At 43.1% G+C, this 18,421-nt stretch overlaps 1 protein-coding gene across 1 annotated transcript in view; it reads right to left on the bottom strand.

Annotated features, from left to right (window-relative positions):
• snx6 (sorting nexin 6) overlaps positions 1 to 17,970 on the bottom strand; it is a 46,334-nt gene extending 28,364 nt beyond the window's left edge. Inside the window, exons 1-5 of the mRNA XM_084308723.1 lie at positions 17,903 to 17,970; positions 17,656 to 17,706; positions 12,733 to 12,837; positions 9,292 to 9,402; positions 4,806 to 4,927 (exon numbers count right to left, since the gene is read on the bottom strand). Coding sequence (XP_084164849.1) covers positions 4,806 to 4,927; positions 9,292 to 9,402; positions 12,733 to 12,837; positions 17,656 to 17,706; positions 17,903 to 17,908 — 395 coding nt within the window. The 5' untranslated portion in view covers positions 17,909 to 17,970. The remainder of the gene's footprint in view (positions 1 to 4,805; positions 4,928 to 9,291; positions 9,403 to 12,732; positions 12,838 to 17,655; positions 17,707 to 17,902) is intronic.
• Between the last annotated feature and the right edge of the window lie 451 nt (positions 17,971 to 18,421).

Genomic DNA, 18,421 nt, shown 5'->3' with positions numbered 1-18,421 from the left:
AGGATTCGAACTTCGGCAGAGTTTTTCGAACGGACCTTCGAACCATAGTTTTTAATCATATATATGTGTGTGTGTGTGTGAGAGAGCGAGAGCGAGAGCGAGAGCGAGAGCGAGAGAGAGATATCTGTAAAGCATTCCCGGTAACTGGAGAAAGGTATTTCCGTAACCTATAGGTAACCGAGAATACCTTTAGGTACCAGGAATACCATGTCTAGGTATTCTTGGTTACCTAAATAGGTATTCCCGTAACCTGATAGGTATTCACGGTAACTTTAGATATTGATATGTATTCCGGTGACTTGTGAAAAGGAGAGGTTACCAGGAATACTATTACCATATAGGTATTCACGGTAACTTATATGTATTCCGGTAATTAATTAATTGAAGCTAACACATCATGGAGGCCCAGGCCGTTAGCTACAAGCTACAAGCTAACAACACATCATGGAGGCCCAGGCCGTTAGCTACAAGCTAACAACACAACATGGAGGCCCAGGCCATTAGCTACAAGCTAACACATTAATTAAATGTATTAATATTATCAGGGGTAGGCTAGCATATATAATAGAATGGTGGCATGGTGGTGTAGACTGACTAGGAGCATGGTGGTGGTGTAGACTGACTAGGGGCATGGTGGTGGTGTAGACTGACTAGGGGCATGGTGGTGGTGTAGACTGACTAGGGGCATGGTGGTGGTGTAGACTGACTAGGGGCATGGTGGTGGTGTAGACTGACTAGGGGAATGGTGGTGGTGTAGACTGACTAGGGGCATGGTGGTGGTGTAGACTGACTAGGGGCAGGTTGGTGTAGACTGACTAGGGGCATGGTGGTGGTGTAGACTGACTAGGGGCACGGTGGTATAGACTGACTAGGGGCATGGTGGTGTAGACTGACTAGGGGCAGGTTGGTGTAGACTGACTAGGGGCATGGTGGTGTAGACTGACTAGGGGCATGGTGGTGGTGTAGACTGACTAGGGGCATGGTGGTGTAGACTGACTAGGGGCAGGTTGGTGTAGACTGACTAGGGGCATGGTGGTGTAGACTGACTAGGGGCATGGTGGTGGTGTAGACTGACTAGGGGCATGGTGGTGTAGACTAACTAGGGGCATGGTGGTGGTGTAGACTGACTAGGGGCATGGTGGTGGTGTAGACTGACTAGGGGCAGGTTGGTGTAGACTGACTAGGGGCATGGTGGTGGTGTAGACTGACTAGGGGCATGGTGGTGTAGACTGACTAGGGGCATGGTGGTGGTGTAGACTGACTAGGGGCATGGTGGTGTAGACTGACTAGGGGCATGGTGGTGTAGACTGACTAGGGGCATGGTGGTGGTGTACTGACTAGGGGCATGGTGGTGGTATAGACTGACTAGGGGCAGGTTGGTATAGACTGACTAGGGGCATGGTGGTGGTGTAGACTGACTAGGGGCAGGTTGGTGTAGACTGACTAGGGGCATGGTGGTGGTGTAGACTGACTAGGGGCATGGTGGTGGTGTAGACTGACTAGGGGCATGGTGGTGGTGTAGACTGACTAGGGGCATGGTGGTGTAGACTGACTAGGGGCATGGTGGTGGTGTAGACTGACTAGGGGCATGGTGGTGGTGTAGACTGACTAGGGGCATGGTGGTAGTGTAGACTGACTAGGGGCATGGTGGTAGTGTAGACTGACTAGGGGCAGGTTGGTGTAGACCGACTAGGGGCAGGTTGGTGTAGACTGACTAGGGGCATGGTGACCAGGAATACCTGTTTTTTCCAAAATTCTGTTCAAATGCCATCTTGGAATAACAAAACAACGATTGTGTGCAGACAATTGAAAATGTTGGGTTCCTTTCCACTTTCTTGAATATAGAAAAAATTAAAATACTTGTTCTAGAACTGTATTTTTTGCACTTGTTTGTTAAGTTACTGGGAATACCCTTTCCTTGTTTTTGCTCATTTTAACAGACAAAACACAACACATTCTAGTAATTCTGGTTTACACATAACCCTTATTATTGCTGTTATGATTTCCAAAAATAAAATCTCACCAATCTTTAGTAAAATAGGAGATTTAAGTGTTTATCTGGAATTGTGAGGATATGTATTCGCGGTAACCTGGGATCAATATGTGAAACGTAATTATCTCCTAAAATAATTGGCCACAAAAGACGAAACTCATTTTGGTTGTTCATTGGGGTGCCAAGATCATGCCCAAAACATATCATGCATCTGCCATGAAAATTAAGCCTTTTTTGTTTGTCATCAATTGAAGGCCATGAACTATGTTGACTCATATCCCTCTACCCGTATTTTTCCTTCAGATTCAGCTACATTTGAATTCTCTTGAGATAACTCGGAGAGAACTATGGTATTATGTTACATGATGATGATATCCCTACAAAACAACAAAAACATTTTAATTCTCTCTTAAATTGGAGGAGATAGTGAATTGGTATTCCCGGTAACTTAGGTCAACTTTAGAGGTCCGCCATCCCTCATTACATGATGTTTTTTTTTTTTTTTTTGGCATCTATAACAATCATTCTTGACATGAGAAAAGATTTTAATGTTGTTCGTATAACGTCCTGGGTTATATGGCTTAGAAATGGGGCAGGTTACCGGGAATACATGCGTTACCCATAGAGAGAGAGAGAGAGAGAGAGAGAGAGAGAGAGAGACCTCGGGCCTCTGTGCCTTCTTATTGCTTCTGTTCACTCAAAAGGAGGGAGAGAGAGAGAGGGAGAGAGAGACAGAGACAGAGACAGAGACAGAGACAGAGACAGAGAGAGAGAGAGAGAGAGAGAGAGAGACTCGCACTAACCCTCACTGTAGGATAAATAAACCAGGGATAAAATCGGGGACCAGTGTGGAATAATACCAGCTTGGTTGACATTATCAGCTAACGTTAGTTTAGGTCATCGAACGGTCACATGTACTCCTAAATATTTTTCCGGTTCAGTACTGTCGAGTCTCGACTTTAGACACATTGTGGACATTTACGCATATAACGTAGAACATATGCGCATATTGCTGCGGTCAACAAATTGTTAGTAAAAGTAGTAGTATCTACTTACTGGTCACAGGAGTCTTCAATAACGTTTGGATGGTAATCCATTTTGTGAACCCATTTGTTGAAACAACATCTTTGTTGGCAGACGGCTCCTGCTATCTTAACGTTAGCAAGCTAAACGTGCAGAGCGCGACTAACGTGCATACTGTAGCATCGATTCATTTCCTGATAATGTATGACGGTGACCCCTCCTCACCGCGACTCGTTGACTGTGTTGCGTCTGTGTGTTTGTGCGTGACTTTCAAATTATTGTAAACACAAAATAGTACTGTGATGTTCGAACCCATTCATTAAGATTAGAGTGCGAACCTTCGAACATTTGGGCTCAGCCCTACTATATAACTAGAATATATTTATAATATAACAATATAAAGCTATATATAGTAACTTATTATAGTGTGAATCTCTCCAGACTTCTCTTGGCAGAGCCAGAGCTGTCAGTCCTGTAGGAATAGCAACCCCTCCCCTATACCCACTCAACTCCAACCCCACACCCAATCAGACCAAAACAAACTCGGTACAGGTGCGTCACCATGCGACTCGCACTAGTGCCACCAAGTCAAATATGAACAAGCACTTGCCACAGAAAAGGTTGCTTAAATGACCATTTTACCCACAGTCTCGTTTTGTGCGAGTCGTTTCTATTTGACCCTTTTTGTAGCCCTGGGCATAGCATTTAGCATTCAGCTCTGCCAACGTCATTCACCTCTGCCTCAGTCACTTTCCTGGGTCCAGTTCTTGCTGTATAGAAAAGGTCTATAGAAAAGGTTGAACAGATTCATTCCCTTTCCTGATTTTCCTGATGTTGACCCCTGTAGTTAACAAACTCCATCCCTCCAGATAGTTTTGGTGCGATTGGCCTAGTGTTTGGGAGATATCTGCCGTAGAGATATCTCCAGTACGGTAGAGCTGAACGGCACTCAAAGCACCAAAACAAATTAAAACATTTGGAAAACAACTCTTTCCAGACATCATGACCCAGTTACTCAAGATGATCCACAGACTGGGATCCTCGCGTCAGACTCGGCATAGAAAGAAAACACAATATGCAACCGAAGAAAAGGACAGAAAGCTTGAAGAAAAACAAGATGCCAGTGTTTCCAATTCTCAAGAACGGCAGGACTGAACCATTTCATGAAAATAGGGGGGGTATACAGATGCTGTCTAGATGGTTACTTTTTGACAACTTTGATGGCCCATAGGTAGAGAGATAGCGCCATCTATATGCCTATGTTGCCAGTTAAACCAGTTCTGTGACACCACTGATTAGGGATGCACCGATACTGATGTCGGATAACGGTCCGATACCAGGCAAAAATGTTATATCGGTATCTGAGATTTTCCCCCCTGGCTGCACGTTAGCCTAGCTTAGCACAATGAATGGAAGCGGACAGTGCCGGTTAGCCTAGACATTGTCCAACTAACACCTCTCCCGAAGGCTAACCGGCACTGTCCGCTTCCATTCATTGTGCTAAGCTAGGCTAACGTGCAACCAGATCGCTTTTCTACTGAACGCACAGAGAGGAAACTGGTATCTATCTTCTTGTCTCTCTCTGGAGGAACACGGTAAGCTGATTTCCCAAAATGTTGCCATGTTCCTTTAAGCATAATGTAGAGGTGCACAGCAGTCTTTGACGCGGTCGGAAAATGCAAACAATGTGCAATAACAAGCGGGGCGCTCTTTTGATCCGATGGTCGACGTTTTGGTGGCGTTACAGACTCTAGCTTTAATATACAACTTGGTTGCCAGGGTTACTCACGCCTCCAGTTCCTGCTTCATCTTGGTGAACTCCTCCTTGGTCATGGATCCTTCTCCCTCGCCCAGCTTCTGGAGCTTCTCTCTGGAGGCGTCGAAGTCCGGCCTGGGCGGAGCGGGGGGGATCTGCGGGGCACAGGGACCTCCCGGTTATTCACAACAATATGAGATCAACATTATTTAAAGGAACACGCCAACATTTGGGGAAATTTGCTTATCGTCTTCTCCAGAGAGAGAGAGACAACAAGATGGATACCAGTTTCCTCTCTGTGCGTTCAGTAGAAAGATATCTGGCTGCACGTTAGCCTAGCTTAGCACAATGAATGGAAGCGGACAGTGCCGGTTAGCCTTCTGGAGAGGTGTTAGTTGGACAATGCCTAGGCTAACCGGCACAGTCCGCTTCTATTCATTGTGCTAAGCTAGGCTAACGTGCAGCCAGATAGCTTTCTACTGAACGCACAGAGAGGAAACTGGTATCTATCTTCTTGTCTCTCTCTGGAGAAGACGGTGAGCTAATTTCCCCAAATGTTGGCGTGTTCCTTAACTCATTGGACGCCAACCACGAGTATAGTCGGGTTAACTCGCCATCGCTTGAGCGCCAATCACGAGTATAGTCGGGTTTTAATCGTTATTTCTTTTATTAGCGATATCCATTCATTTTCATCCATCCAACCTGACCCGTTATCGTTGGGAATGGGTCTGAGCTGGCAAAAGGGCAAATACCGCCACCTATCGTCTCCCGGATGGTATTGCACATCATTGGATTGGATTGGCTGGGGATGTGCATTAAAAAAAACTCCGGTCCAGGTTTTCCTTCTCGGGCATGCAGTATCGTTAGAACAGATGGACTGGGGACACTCGGAGCAGCGTGGATTATGTGTTTTGGAGATATAACGTTGGATCAATAAACGCGATCAATATTTGGAATGGCGATCAGGAATTGGATTAATCTTTTTGCAGAACATCAGATGTGAGGTAAGGAATCTATGTTGCCAGTCTTGGGTTAATCAGATGTTTTTTTCACAGCGATCACAACGTGTGTGTGTGTGTGTGTGTGTGTGTGTGACTGTGTGTGTGTGTGTGTGTGTGTGCGTGCCGTTGGCGCTGAGCATGGCACGGATAAGCGATTTTCAGCCCACTTCTGTATCGTGCATAAGGACACATATACTATCGATAATCTAGAGTTTATTTGAAAACTATTCGTAAATCAGCCGAAAAATTACAACGTGTTTTGTGTGTATTCCACTAAAGGGCTATTATCGCGTCTTTCTCTGGAATTACTAGAAATCTCCAAAACTATACTCTTATTCAAAACGGTATAAAACGGAAATGTACCGATGAAAAAACAATCCGTTTCGTACATGTTGACTGCAAGCAAGTCATTGATAAGCGACGGGTGTATTAGACCCATAATTTAAGCACTCGCAAATATCCCCGTCCTCCCATTGATTAAAGCGTTGGCGTACTAGGCCTAATTTCCCGGAAGGGGCTCGGCGGTCAATGAGTTAAGAGATGCACCAATGTGATTTTTGGAGCCAATACCAAAATCTCAATATTTTCTCCACCAATTACTGCTGATACTGTAAGGACTTTAGTACAATTAAAGTAAGGATGGGGGAAAGAATGGATCATACAGCCATATATTGTGATATTCTGCGTGCTGATATTCTATCAATACAGTGCTGCTAAGTGTAATACAAATAAAATAAAATAAATTAAATGTAAAAAATACAAGAATTAAAATATCTTTTTTGTTAACGTTCTGTAGTGTGGTAGTGAAAGGGTTAACCCTTTGTCGTGTGGCAGTGAAAGGGTAAACCTTCAGTATTGTCGCAGTGAAAGGGTTAACCATTTGGTAGTGTGGTAATGAAAGGGTTAAAGCGGGGTTTAAAAAAAAAGGGGGGGTTGAGATCTCAGATATCATGAGAGAAGGGGAGCTTACAACACTGCCCAGAACAAACACAGGACACAAATTAACTGAAGGGAAAACAATTCTTTGCTATTCTGTCGTTCTCTTGGCACTTGTATTAAGCAACATACGCCCTACAACCAGGCCAACAAACATCCATTAAGAATGCAATCTGACCAATCTCACCAAGTCCACATGGCTTTTTCACAAACAGTTAGAGCTATGTTTGAAGTCTCACGGTGTTCCATTAGACAGACCAATTGAACACCACAGATACCACAAATTCTTCTACTCAAGAGAGACATCGAGAGGTTTTGTTTCAGAATTTTATCATCAATTACTAACGTCCTCGTATGAAACCCTCCAACTTGACTCTGTCTGGAGGAGGGATATACCAGACCTGGAAAATGACTTTGATTGGCAAGGAGCCTGGGCAAATGTCCGACTTACATCAAGGAACCCGGATCATCAACAAATCAATCTTAACTATATTCACAGGACATACTTGACTCCTATAAGACTGTGCCGAATGGGGCTCAAACAAGATTCCAAATGCACCCAATGTACAAATGGGGACGAAGGGACATTTATGCACATGTATTGGGACTGCTCACCAGTTAAGGCATTCTGGAAAGATGTGACCCAACAAATATCAAAACTCGTATCTTGGAATATACCTGTACACCCCTCGGTATTGCTGTTGAATGATGTTTTTGAGTTTGCAGTGAATCCACAGCTAAAGAGATTGGTTTTATCGGGTATCACAGTAGCCAAAAAGCTGATCGCATCACGCTGGTTTCAACCGGAAAAAATGTGCCGTAAAGTTTGGTTTCTTACATATCTCGATGTAATTTACCATGAAATATCTACAGCAAGAATTCTGGGTCTCAATGAATCCAAAATGTCAATGTGGTTAGAAGTGGTGGAGAGAATAAAAGCTAGCTTATAATGGTAGTGTCTGGTTAGGTGCGAGGGATAGTGGAGGTACTTCTCAAGGTGGGGTCCGGGAGGGGGGGTTTCGAGCTGAGCATATGTATGTAGGGTTTTTTTTAGATAACAGGTATTATGGGTATATCTTATATAAAACAACTAACCAAAATGTGATCTCATTGGATGTGCCCTGACAATTAATGCTTGTATATCTTATCGTGTGTTGTCATGTTTGTTTATATGTTTGTTTTAAAAAAGAATAAAAAAATAAAATACAAAAAAAAAAAAAAAAAAAGAATGCAATCTGACCCAAGTGTGATTCTGAGTGCTTTTTGAAGTCCAAAATCGACCCACGCCAATTGTCTGTCAACATGTGGGTGCTTCCATAATCATCACTCACCATCTACTGGAAGTATGTTATTAATATACAACAAGGCACTACTAACCCCTTAAGCCCGATACCGGGCCGAGATTTATTTAATGTCATAAATAGATCAATACAGTCCGTATTAATCAATGTTGCATTTCTTTTTCAAATGTAGCCAAGAGTAAAGACCCTAACCCTGGGGCACTCTAGTAGCACACCATGTATCGCGCTGCGTCGCGAAGCGGCCGTCCCGGGTTCGCTTCCCACTCCCGGTGACTCCCATTTGTCGCATGTCTTCCCCCTCTTCTCCCGTTCATCCTCTCCTCATCTGTCGGTCATGTCTGACCATGAAAGCAATAAATGCTAAAAAACGAATCTTTAAAAAGACCCTAACCCTATCAAAACAGCATTCAAAGTGGATATTTCCAGCGCTACGTTTGTTTACCAATGATTGTAAGTGGTATTAGCGAAATATGAGTTTATAAAAATGGCCGCGCATTGCATTGGAAACCGGATGATTTAGATGCGAGGAAATGACGCCGTCATGAAATCGTTGTAGTCCTAAGAAAGAGGAGACGCAGGGCTTTCGATGGACGTTGAAATTACATAAAACTACACTACCCAGCTCACACCAGCCGCTGCCAAAGCTACTGAAAATATTCTATGCGGAAAATATTGACGTTATTTTATATAACGTAGTATATCTCACGGGTCGAACAAACCTGAACGTTATTGCCATAAAATACAACGTATATTGTTTCTTTACTTTTCTGTGAACGTCAACAACAAAAACGCGCCACAATCTGGTGAAAAATGGCAGAGCAATGGACATTATACAAAAGTAACTGTACTTACAGTAGATATCATTCACAGTCTTTGCTGCCCTGTAACGGGCGCCTGGTGGTACTAAATCAAAGATTTAACTCTGTATTGGAAAGAGGAGATTTGGCCCGATCCATAGATGTATGACTTGGCCATAATAAGGTAATTTATAGGCCTGATATTCTATATTCATATTTCAAATAGCATGTGTCCGGATGGCAAAATTCAGTACTGTATCTATAAAACCACCTGTAACTCATCTGCCCTTTATCTATTTGCTTAGATTTTGAGTACACTTGATCTCAAGAAGGTGGTGAATGAGCTCAGTGGCAATTTCTCACGTCTGGTCAATGTTACCATGGTGTTATTCACCGTCAAAGATGGAAAACTAATAATTTATATTCTCCTATTATCTCAGTCAGTACTTACAATGTATCCAGTATTATCTCAGTCAGTACTTACAATGTATCCAGCATAATCCTCGTTTTCCACAAAGGAGTCGTGCAGCCAGATGAATTCTTCATGCTGCCGGACGACCGAGAACTCATTCTGCTTGAAGTTAGGGAGCGTGCTCTGTGGAAGAACAGACGACAACAGACACAGAGAGTCAGGTGGAAGGCAGACAGACGCACACATACACGATCCAAAACAAGGAGACAGACACACACATACACGATACAAAACAAGGAGACAGACACACACACAATCCAAAACAAGAAAAGACAGACACAAACAATCCAAAACAAGGGGACAGACACACACGATCCAAAACAAGGGGACAGACACACACACACGATCCAAAACAAGGGGACAGACACACACACACGATCCAAAACAAGGGGACAGACACACATACACGATCCAAAACAAGGAAAAACACACATACATGATCCAAAACAAGGAGACAGACACACACATACATGATCCAAAACAAGGATAGACAGACACACACACAATCCAAAACAAGAAAAGACAGACACATACACAATCCAAAACAAGAAAAGACAGACACAAACAATCCAAAACAAGTGGACAGACACACACACACGATCCAAAACAAGGGGACAGACACACACACACGATCCAAAACAAGGAGACAAACACACACACACGATCCAAAACACGCATAACAGGGTTTTCTCTCCTGGATTTTCAAACAAGATGGGGGGCTCTGCAATAAAGAAAGCCATTTGCTATAATTTCCTGCAACTTCTAAACATAATTTGAATAAAATAGCAAACACAAGGGTATGTTCAAAATAAGTTATTTATTTGAGTACAGTATATAAGGTTGCACAATAGTTTAACATTGAACACGAAAACACACATACACATGCACACACAGTGGAACAGAGGACAGAGCAAGCACGTATTACACAATGATGCATCTGTTTCTAAGCTGGCCCCAAGCCTTCACTGCAAATAAATAAATAAATTATATATATATATATAAAGACATTTTAATTTATTTATATCCATTTATTTTAAAAACATGGTGGCACCTGTGCGTTGTCATAGTGGCACTGCTCCCCTATACGATTGTTTAAGGAAAGCCCTGCGCATATATACACATACATGATCCAAAACACATATATATACACATACACGATCCAAAACACATATATAGACATATACACAATCCAAAACACATATATATACACGATCCAAAACACATATATATACACATACACGATCCAAAACACATATATAGACACATACACAATCCAAAACACATATACACGATCCAAAACACATACACATATAGACATATACATACACAATCCGAAACACATACACCATCCAAAACACACACACATATATACACACACATACACCATCCAAAACACAGACATATACACAATCCAAAACACATACACATATATACATGATCCAAAACACATGTATATACACAATCCAAAACACACACATATATAGACAATATACACGATCCAAAACACACACACGTATACACAATCCAAAACACATACACATGATATACACAATCCCTATACACAATCCCAAACACATATATAGACATATACACAATCCCAAACACATACACACAGACATATACATGTCTACGAACTTCATAACATTACTTCAGCAGGTCGCTGACATCAACCATAGACTGACTTCATAATATTACTTCAGCAGGTCGCTGACTTCAACCATAGACTAACTTCATAACATTACTTCAGCAGGTCGCTGACATCAACCATAGACTGACTTCATAATATTACTTCAGCAGGTCGCTGACTTCAACCATAGACTAAGTTCATAACATTACTTCAGCAGGTCGCTGACATCAACCATAGACTGACTTCATAATATTACTTCAGCAGGTCGCTGACTTCAACCATAGACTGACTTCATAACATTACTTCAGCAGGTCGCTGACTTCAACCATAGACTAACTTCATAATATTACTTCAGCAGGTCGCTGACATCAACCATAGACTAACTTCATAACATTACTTCAGCAGGTCGCTGACTTCAACCATAGACTAACTTCATAATATTACTTCAGCAGGTCGCTGACTTCAACCATAGACTGACTTCATAATATTACTTCAGCAGGTCGCTGACATCAACCATAGACTAACTTCATAACATTACTTCAGCAGGTCGCTGACATCAACCATAGACTAACTTCATAACATTACTTCAGCAGTGCCCGCAGTAGCCCGTCCACCGCAGTTCCCCAGACGGTGCCAAGGCCAGCGCAGTGATTAGTCAGCGCTTGTTTCGCCCTCAGCTCAGCTGCACGCCTGCCGCTTCAATCCATCACTCCGCCGAGACCCTCGTCGACAAAGCACAGAAGGAAACGACGGGGGGCAACGGTGTGTGGCAGTGGCTCAGTAGGTAGAGCGGGTCGTCTGGTAATCTGAAGGTTCCCGCCGGTTCGATCTCCTCCCGGCAGCGCGTCCAAGTGTCTTCGAGTGAGACGCTTAACCCTCCCGCCTGCTCCAGGCGAGCGGGTCGGCAAACGGGTGAACGCGAGGCGCCGTAAAGCGCTTTGGATAAAACACACGAGACACATACAACATGCAATGTTGTTGAGCTTGCGCACACGATATGTGTGGAGCTCACGCACACACAATGTGTTGAGCTCGCGTACACGCCCCGATTAAACACTCATGTCCAAACTCTACTTGTTTCAAGTCATGTATTTAATGGTTGATCAACTGTGCATATCTGCAAAAACAGGATGGATGAAGAAAATCTGCCGGTTCTGAGGTCCAGTCGACGGCAGAAGACGGTACGTAAAAAGCACGTCTCTCACCGGGGCGTTTCAAGACGGAGCAAAGTAACACGCGGGGGCACTCGTACCATCCACACGTCTATTGCAGGGGAGTGACTTTGGAAGAGTCTTCCTCAGAGTTAAACCTTCAAACCTTTCCCTCCGATATGAATCATATTCAAATTGCAATATCTGTCAAAAAAGGATTGCGATATGACTATTTGTACGACTGAAATCACGTCGATAAAGACCTTTGGAGCTGCTTTGAGGTTTTAATAGACGCTAGTCTTCCTTAGTTCAAAGCCCCCCCCGGCTGGATCTCCTCAGAGACGGCGCTCTCTCTCTCCACACACACCGAGTCGATAACAGAGCAGGGTGACCTGAAGACTGCCAGGAAGGCAGGTTCAAAGGAACAGTTCCAACAACAACAAAAAACTAACTTAATTTATTACGCCCATAATCTCACACATTAAAACTATAAACTTGACAGTTTCCCTGGCAGGCAGTAAAACTGCTGTGGGACGGCAGTTCAGCCAGTCACCTGCCCGGCAAAACGGGGCTGTTTCGCCTGATCCAGAGTCAGTTAGCTCAGATTGGAGTATGAAAACAGCAGCAGCCGAGCACGTACACACCAAGAGGCAGCAGGAGATAATAGATCCATACCTTGGTGTGGACTGTGAACTTGACCTTGTCTCGCTCACTGAGGGCATCGGAGATGTCCACCTGGAGGGTAGCGTCTGTCTGGAGGTCCACGTTCACCGCCCTGGGCTGGAAGACACGGAACACAGTGCTCAGCGCCGGAGAGAATACATCTACACACATTGCAGTGCACACACACGCATCCACATGCTGCACACACTCACTTTAAACAAACCACTCACCTTACCACTCACTTTAACACACTTTATATGCATCTATTATTAAAGAGATTTGCACCACATTCAATACCTCATTTGCACCCCTACCCCAAGTTTTGTACCTCTGCATTCTACCTCACTGGTACTCATTTGACTCTGTATTGTATATATGTATATTATTGACTTTACCTACTTACAAAAAAAATGTAAAAAATTATCATCATCTTTTTCCTCCTTTTTCCGATTTTTCTCCCATCCCAATGTTAGTCGTTGTGCCAATTCCCAATCCCCCCGCGTGAATATATTAAAGGCAACCTACTTGTGTCTAGCCACGCCCAACTTGCGTCTAGCCACGCCCCCGCGGCAGCATTATGCAGCAGTAATTCCCCCTCTTTTAACATCGACAACTAGCTCAACTGGTACGCCGCCTTGCTGTGGATCCTGCGGTGCGTTGGTGACAAGTTCGATTCCCTTCAATTATTATTATAATTTTTTTTTATGTGCATTCTTTCGCCGGTTAAGTTTAGGCATGTTAAGTTTAGTCATTGTTTCGGAGTTGGTTAAGGTTAGGGTTAAGGTTAGGCATTGTTTCGGAGTTGGTTAAGGTTAGAAGGGTTAAGTTTAGGCGCTGTTTCGGAGTTGGTTAAGGTTAGAGTTTGTCACAGAGAATGGCAATAGAATGCAGCCTATTTCCGCGCTTCAGCTCTCTCGCGCTGCTGCGGTCACATGGGCATAGTGGCCAATCAGAGAACCGCTAAACACAAGTAGGTTGCCTAAAATATTCACGCATCGCCCCCTTCCTGGTTGTTGTGCACTCTTACCCCCTACCGTCGGTCTGGGAGGGCGGAGACTATCACATGCTTCCTCCGACACATGTGTACCCAGCCCACCGCTTCTTTTCACCGGGCAGCGCGGACTCTCACTGGGAGAGTGTAACGTGTGGAAGGTCACACTACCTCCCTCCAGATCCTTCCCTTGCTGTGCAGGCGCCCCGACCGAACTGTAGGAGTCGCCGTTTACAACGACCAGGACCCACCCACGCCGTTTTCCCACCCGCTAACACTGCCAATTGTGTCAGTATGGACGGTCGGCCAAGCGGGAGGTACCACAGCCGGATTCAATCCCACTGGCTCTGTGGTGGTAGACAGACGCTTAGTCCGCTGCGCTACCCGGCCGCCCTGACTTTACCTACTTTTTTACTTCTTAATGTTTTACTTACTTTCTCTTTACTGTGTGCAGCACACTCTCAGGGGCTCATAAGGACCAAGCATTTTATTATAAAGTATCCTGTATTTTGTTCTGACAAATAAAAACAAACTTGAACTTGAAGACACAGGGACAGAACACAACGCTCGGCACCGGAGAGAAGATGCACGACACTTAAGTTATAGCACACATGATCTGTGTCTGTGTTAAAGGACCATACCGGCCTTTTTGACATGCGTTAAAGGACCATACCGGCCTTTTTGACATGTGTTAAAGGACCATACCAGTCTGTGTTAAAGAACCATGCCACTGCCAGTCTTTGTGTTAAAGAACCATGCCACTGCCAGTCTTTGTGTTAAAGAACCATGCCTACTGTAATTATTTTGCCAATTCAATGCAGACATTGTCAATACTCTTGTCAACTATGTGCCCCCTAGATTCCCTAGAACATTACGATCATACATCATATTTTCACCACATATGAACATGCTGCCACTGTTCCTAAAGAATCTCTGGGCTTTCTTATTATTAACTTTAAGTAGACATACTAATTGTTGTTGTTCTGTAAAGTAATTCAGAACTGTTCTGTAAAGTCATTCAGAACTGTAATTGTTCTATAATGTACCTAAGAACGGAGGGAAATGCAGAGTATATGAGAAAGACCTACAGTAAAATACTGCTTTGTTTTTTACCCTTTTCTTATCAACCGTATTGTGTAAACACTTAAAATACTGGGTTGATAATATGTCTATTCTATGTGTGTATCTGCCAATTTCATGATTTTATATGTCTATTTTATGTGTATCAGTGACAATCAAATCGTAAACAAAGATGCATAAGATGTTAGATCCTATTAATATGAAATATTATGTGATTTAATGTTCTATGCCTTATCTTGACTTTGTCTATTTTGCTGCTGTCTATTTTATGCCTAATTCTATGTCTGCATTATGCATTGCTCTTGATCTGCCAATTTTGTGCTAATTTTATGCCCATGTCTTTTTTACTGCTGTGAAGCACTTTGAGCTGCAATTCTTGTATGAAAGGTGCTACACAAACAACGTTTATTAATATAGACTCTTACACAAGACTCAAAAGTAGTTAAGGTATAATAGACTCTTACAATGTTAGTTAAAGTATACGATAGACTCTTACACCAGTAGGTAAGGTATAATATACTCTTACGCCAGTAGTTAAGGTATAATAAAGGCTCTTTCAACAGTAGTTAAGGTATAATAAAGGCTCTTACAACAGTAGTTAATGTATAATAAAGGCTCTTACATCAGTAGTTAAGGTATAATATACTCTTTCAACAGTAATTAAGGTATAATATAGACTCTTACAACAGTAGTTAAGGTATAAAAAAGGCTCAACAGTAGTTAAGGCATAATAAATTAATACAAAGTAGTTTGGAGTCAGTGGACAAGAAGAATGATATCCATTTCCTCTATTACATAAATGCACCCTCCTATTTGTGGAAAAAAGTTGAACATCCAGTAACGTCTGTTCCTGTTCCATGTCATGGGTCTTCACAGGGCATCACCCTGTCATTATCCTGTTACCATGGCAACATAATGTCTCACTGAGGGGATTCCAGCACATGGGTGATTTAGCTACCTCCATCTGTTCCAACATCTGTTCTTTGAATTAAAAGACGAGGCTTGGATTGGATATGACATTTACACTACAGTGGAACTTGAGAAAATGTGTCACAATTGGGAAATGTACACCTTAAAATGCCACCTTAATGAGGTGCATGAGATACCATGTTTTAGTGAGTCCCCTCACACAAGACAGCAATATGCGTTCTGCTTACATACTGTAGTGGCGCATCAGTGGGACAGGACCATTACGCCTGAATTCTGTTAATGGGGAAGTTCTGAGATAAAAGGCCTCATTGGACAGGATATTGGCTCAGTCAGTACTACTGAGGGATGCACCGATCTGACTTTTCCGGTCCTGATACCGATACCTCGGCCAATACCGAGTACCAATCCGATCCATTACTTTTAATACAGTAGAGACGTGGACCGTCATAATGAGATATAATACTATTTTCTCTATTAGAGAGAGTTAACGTGTCAAAGACGCAGCAAATCAAGGCTGCAATTCTAAACTGGCCCCCGTAAATGTCCAAACCCCCCCCCCCCCCCCCCGACCCAACCTAATATACAGTTTCCTACCCCCTCGAATGTATATAGTTTCCGTTAGGATCTCTGGTAAACAGTACTGTATATTTGTGTATCTTGTATGTCATAAATGTAACAGTACTGTATATCTGTATGTTGTGTATGTCATAAATGTCATTATGAATTGAAAATGGGGGACCCTGATGTAAACAAGACGAAAGTATTTTTCTGGGTCTGCATCCCCTTAACAATTGTGTGTATTGAGCCGTACTGTATTGTACCCATTCTGCAATCTGTTAATAAAATGTTCAATCAATCAATCTCATACCAGTACCGGTATCGGACCATCGGTGCATCCCCCCCTACTCGGCACACCAAATCCCAGAATCCCGAGCAGTACTGAAAACCCTAAGAATATCTGTCAGGGCTATTGTGAAGTCATCCATGTGGGGAGTGAACCACACATTTGTTCTTTTGAGGGTTGACTAAAAAAAGAGAGTGCTCCCCAAAGAGACAGCTTCCATTTGGCAGAGCTGGGAGCAAATCTGGCATGGATCCCTTCAATATATTTCATTAGCAAGATTAGGCAACAGATCAAGCAAAAGGTTCCACTCAGCAGCAGGTTTCCCTCATTCACTCACTCTGCAGTGTGTGTGTGTGTCTGACTGACAGAGAGAGAGAGAGAGAGAGAGAGAGAGAGAGAAGGAAAGAGGGAAAGGGAGAGAATATGCAAATGACAGGCATGTGACAGCCCTAGGGGATTATTGCCAACCAGCAGACATACAGTAGCTAGACTAACAGTTCTGCACAAATTAACCACCAGCCTTCTCAATGTGTCCATGTGCTAAATGTAAAACTGACAATTAGCTGAATGCATATTAAGGGTATAAGATGTCCATAGTATGCTGCCACTGGCGACGCAAATAAAATAAAAAAAGCCCGACAAGAGATCATCCATTAAACAAAATTGCCAATGTTACCTAGCTGCTAGCCGACACTCTTAGCTAACCATTTAAAACATAATATTCTTCTTTGATTTTTGGCAGATCGATTATTAAGCTTAAGAAGAACGCCTCCAAGTGTCCAAAAGATAACGGTACCAGCCGTGTACGGTGTCAATAATAACAATGACTGATGTTATGCTAGCCTTGATGGCTGTCATTAGCTTAGCGGCTAGCTAGCTAGCAGGCTAATCACCAGTGAACAACAAATCTGTGCCTCTGTGTCCAACAACCTGCAAATCTGGGCGTTCAGGGTAAAAAACTAAACAGATATTCGATGCTCGATTGAGGGGGAAGATACTGATCAACTGAAATGAAATCAACAGAGAAGGAAGACAACACGTGAAGAAGGGACAGAACAAGAGGAACAAGAAGAAGAGGATAATAACTTACTCCCCTGTCCTCCTCGGAGAGGAAGTCGGGACCGTCGTCCAGCCCTTCTTGCTAGTAGTGGGGTGTAAACAAAAACAACGACTCGTCAACACAACACAAAGCACATTCAAAGCGTCCAAACACAACACCACCAACAACCACAGATTCCCACAACGGTCGTGTCCAGGTTATAATAACTGCGTGTAATGGATAAGAACAAGGGGGTTGAAGAAGAAGGCAGAGAGAGATTGGAGATAACGCCACCTACCATCATGGCTGCTAGCGGCGGGTGTGGAGTGACAGAGACACGGACCCAGGGAAGTCGTGTGACGTCACGTCACGTGACGCCGAGCGGCTGGGAGGAGTAGGGGATATCTGCAGAGCCGCAAGCCCAACGTCTGGGCGGGGCTTCGTGGCTTGTACTCTGTTTGAGGCGGATCTTCAGGGCTTGTATGAATGAATGAATGAATGAATGAATGAATGAATGAATGAATGAATGAATGAATGAATGAATGAATGAATGAATGAAAACTTTATTTAACAGATTGCAGAATAGGTACAATACAGTACGGCTCAATACACACAATTGTTAAGGGGATGAGAAAGACGTTTGTCTTGTTTACATCAGGGTCCCCCATTTTCAATTCATATAGACATTTATGACATACACAACATACATGACATTTATGGCATAGGGACATATAGGTATTTAGTACTGATACATTTGTGACATAAACGGTATTCAAATATACAGTACTGTTACCCCTAGATCCTGACAGAGTATATA

Source organism: Notolepis coatsorum (genome assembly GCF_963971535.1).
Source record: "Notolepis coatsorum genome assembly, chromosome: 2".
Lineage (NCBI taxonomy): Eukaryota > Metazoa > Chordata > Actinopteri > Aulopiformes > Paralepididae > Notolepis > Notolepis coatsorum.
This window is presented reverse-complemented; position numbering and strand designations above follow the sequence as displayed.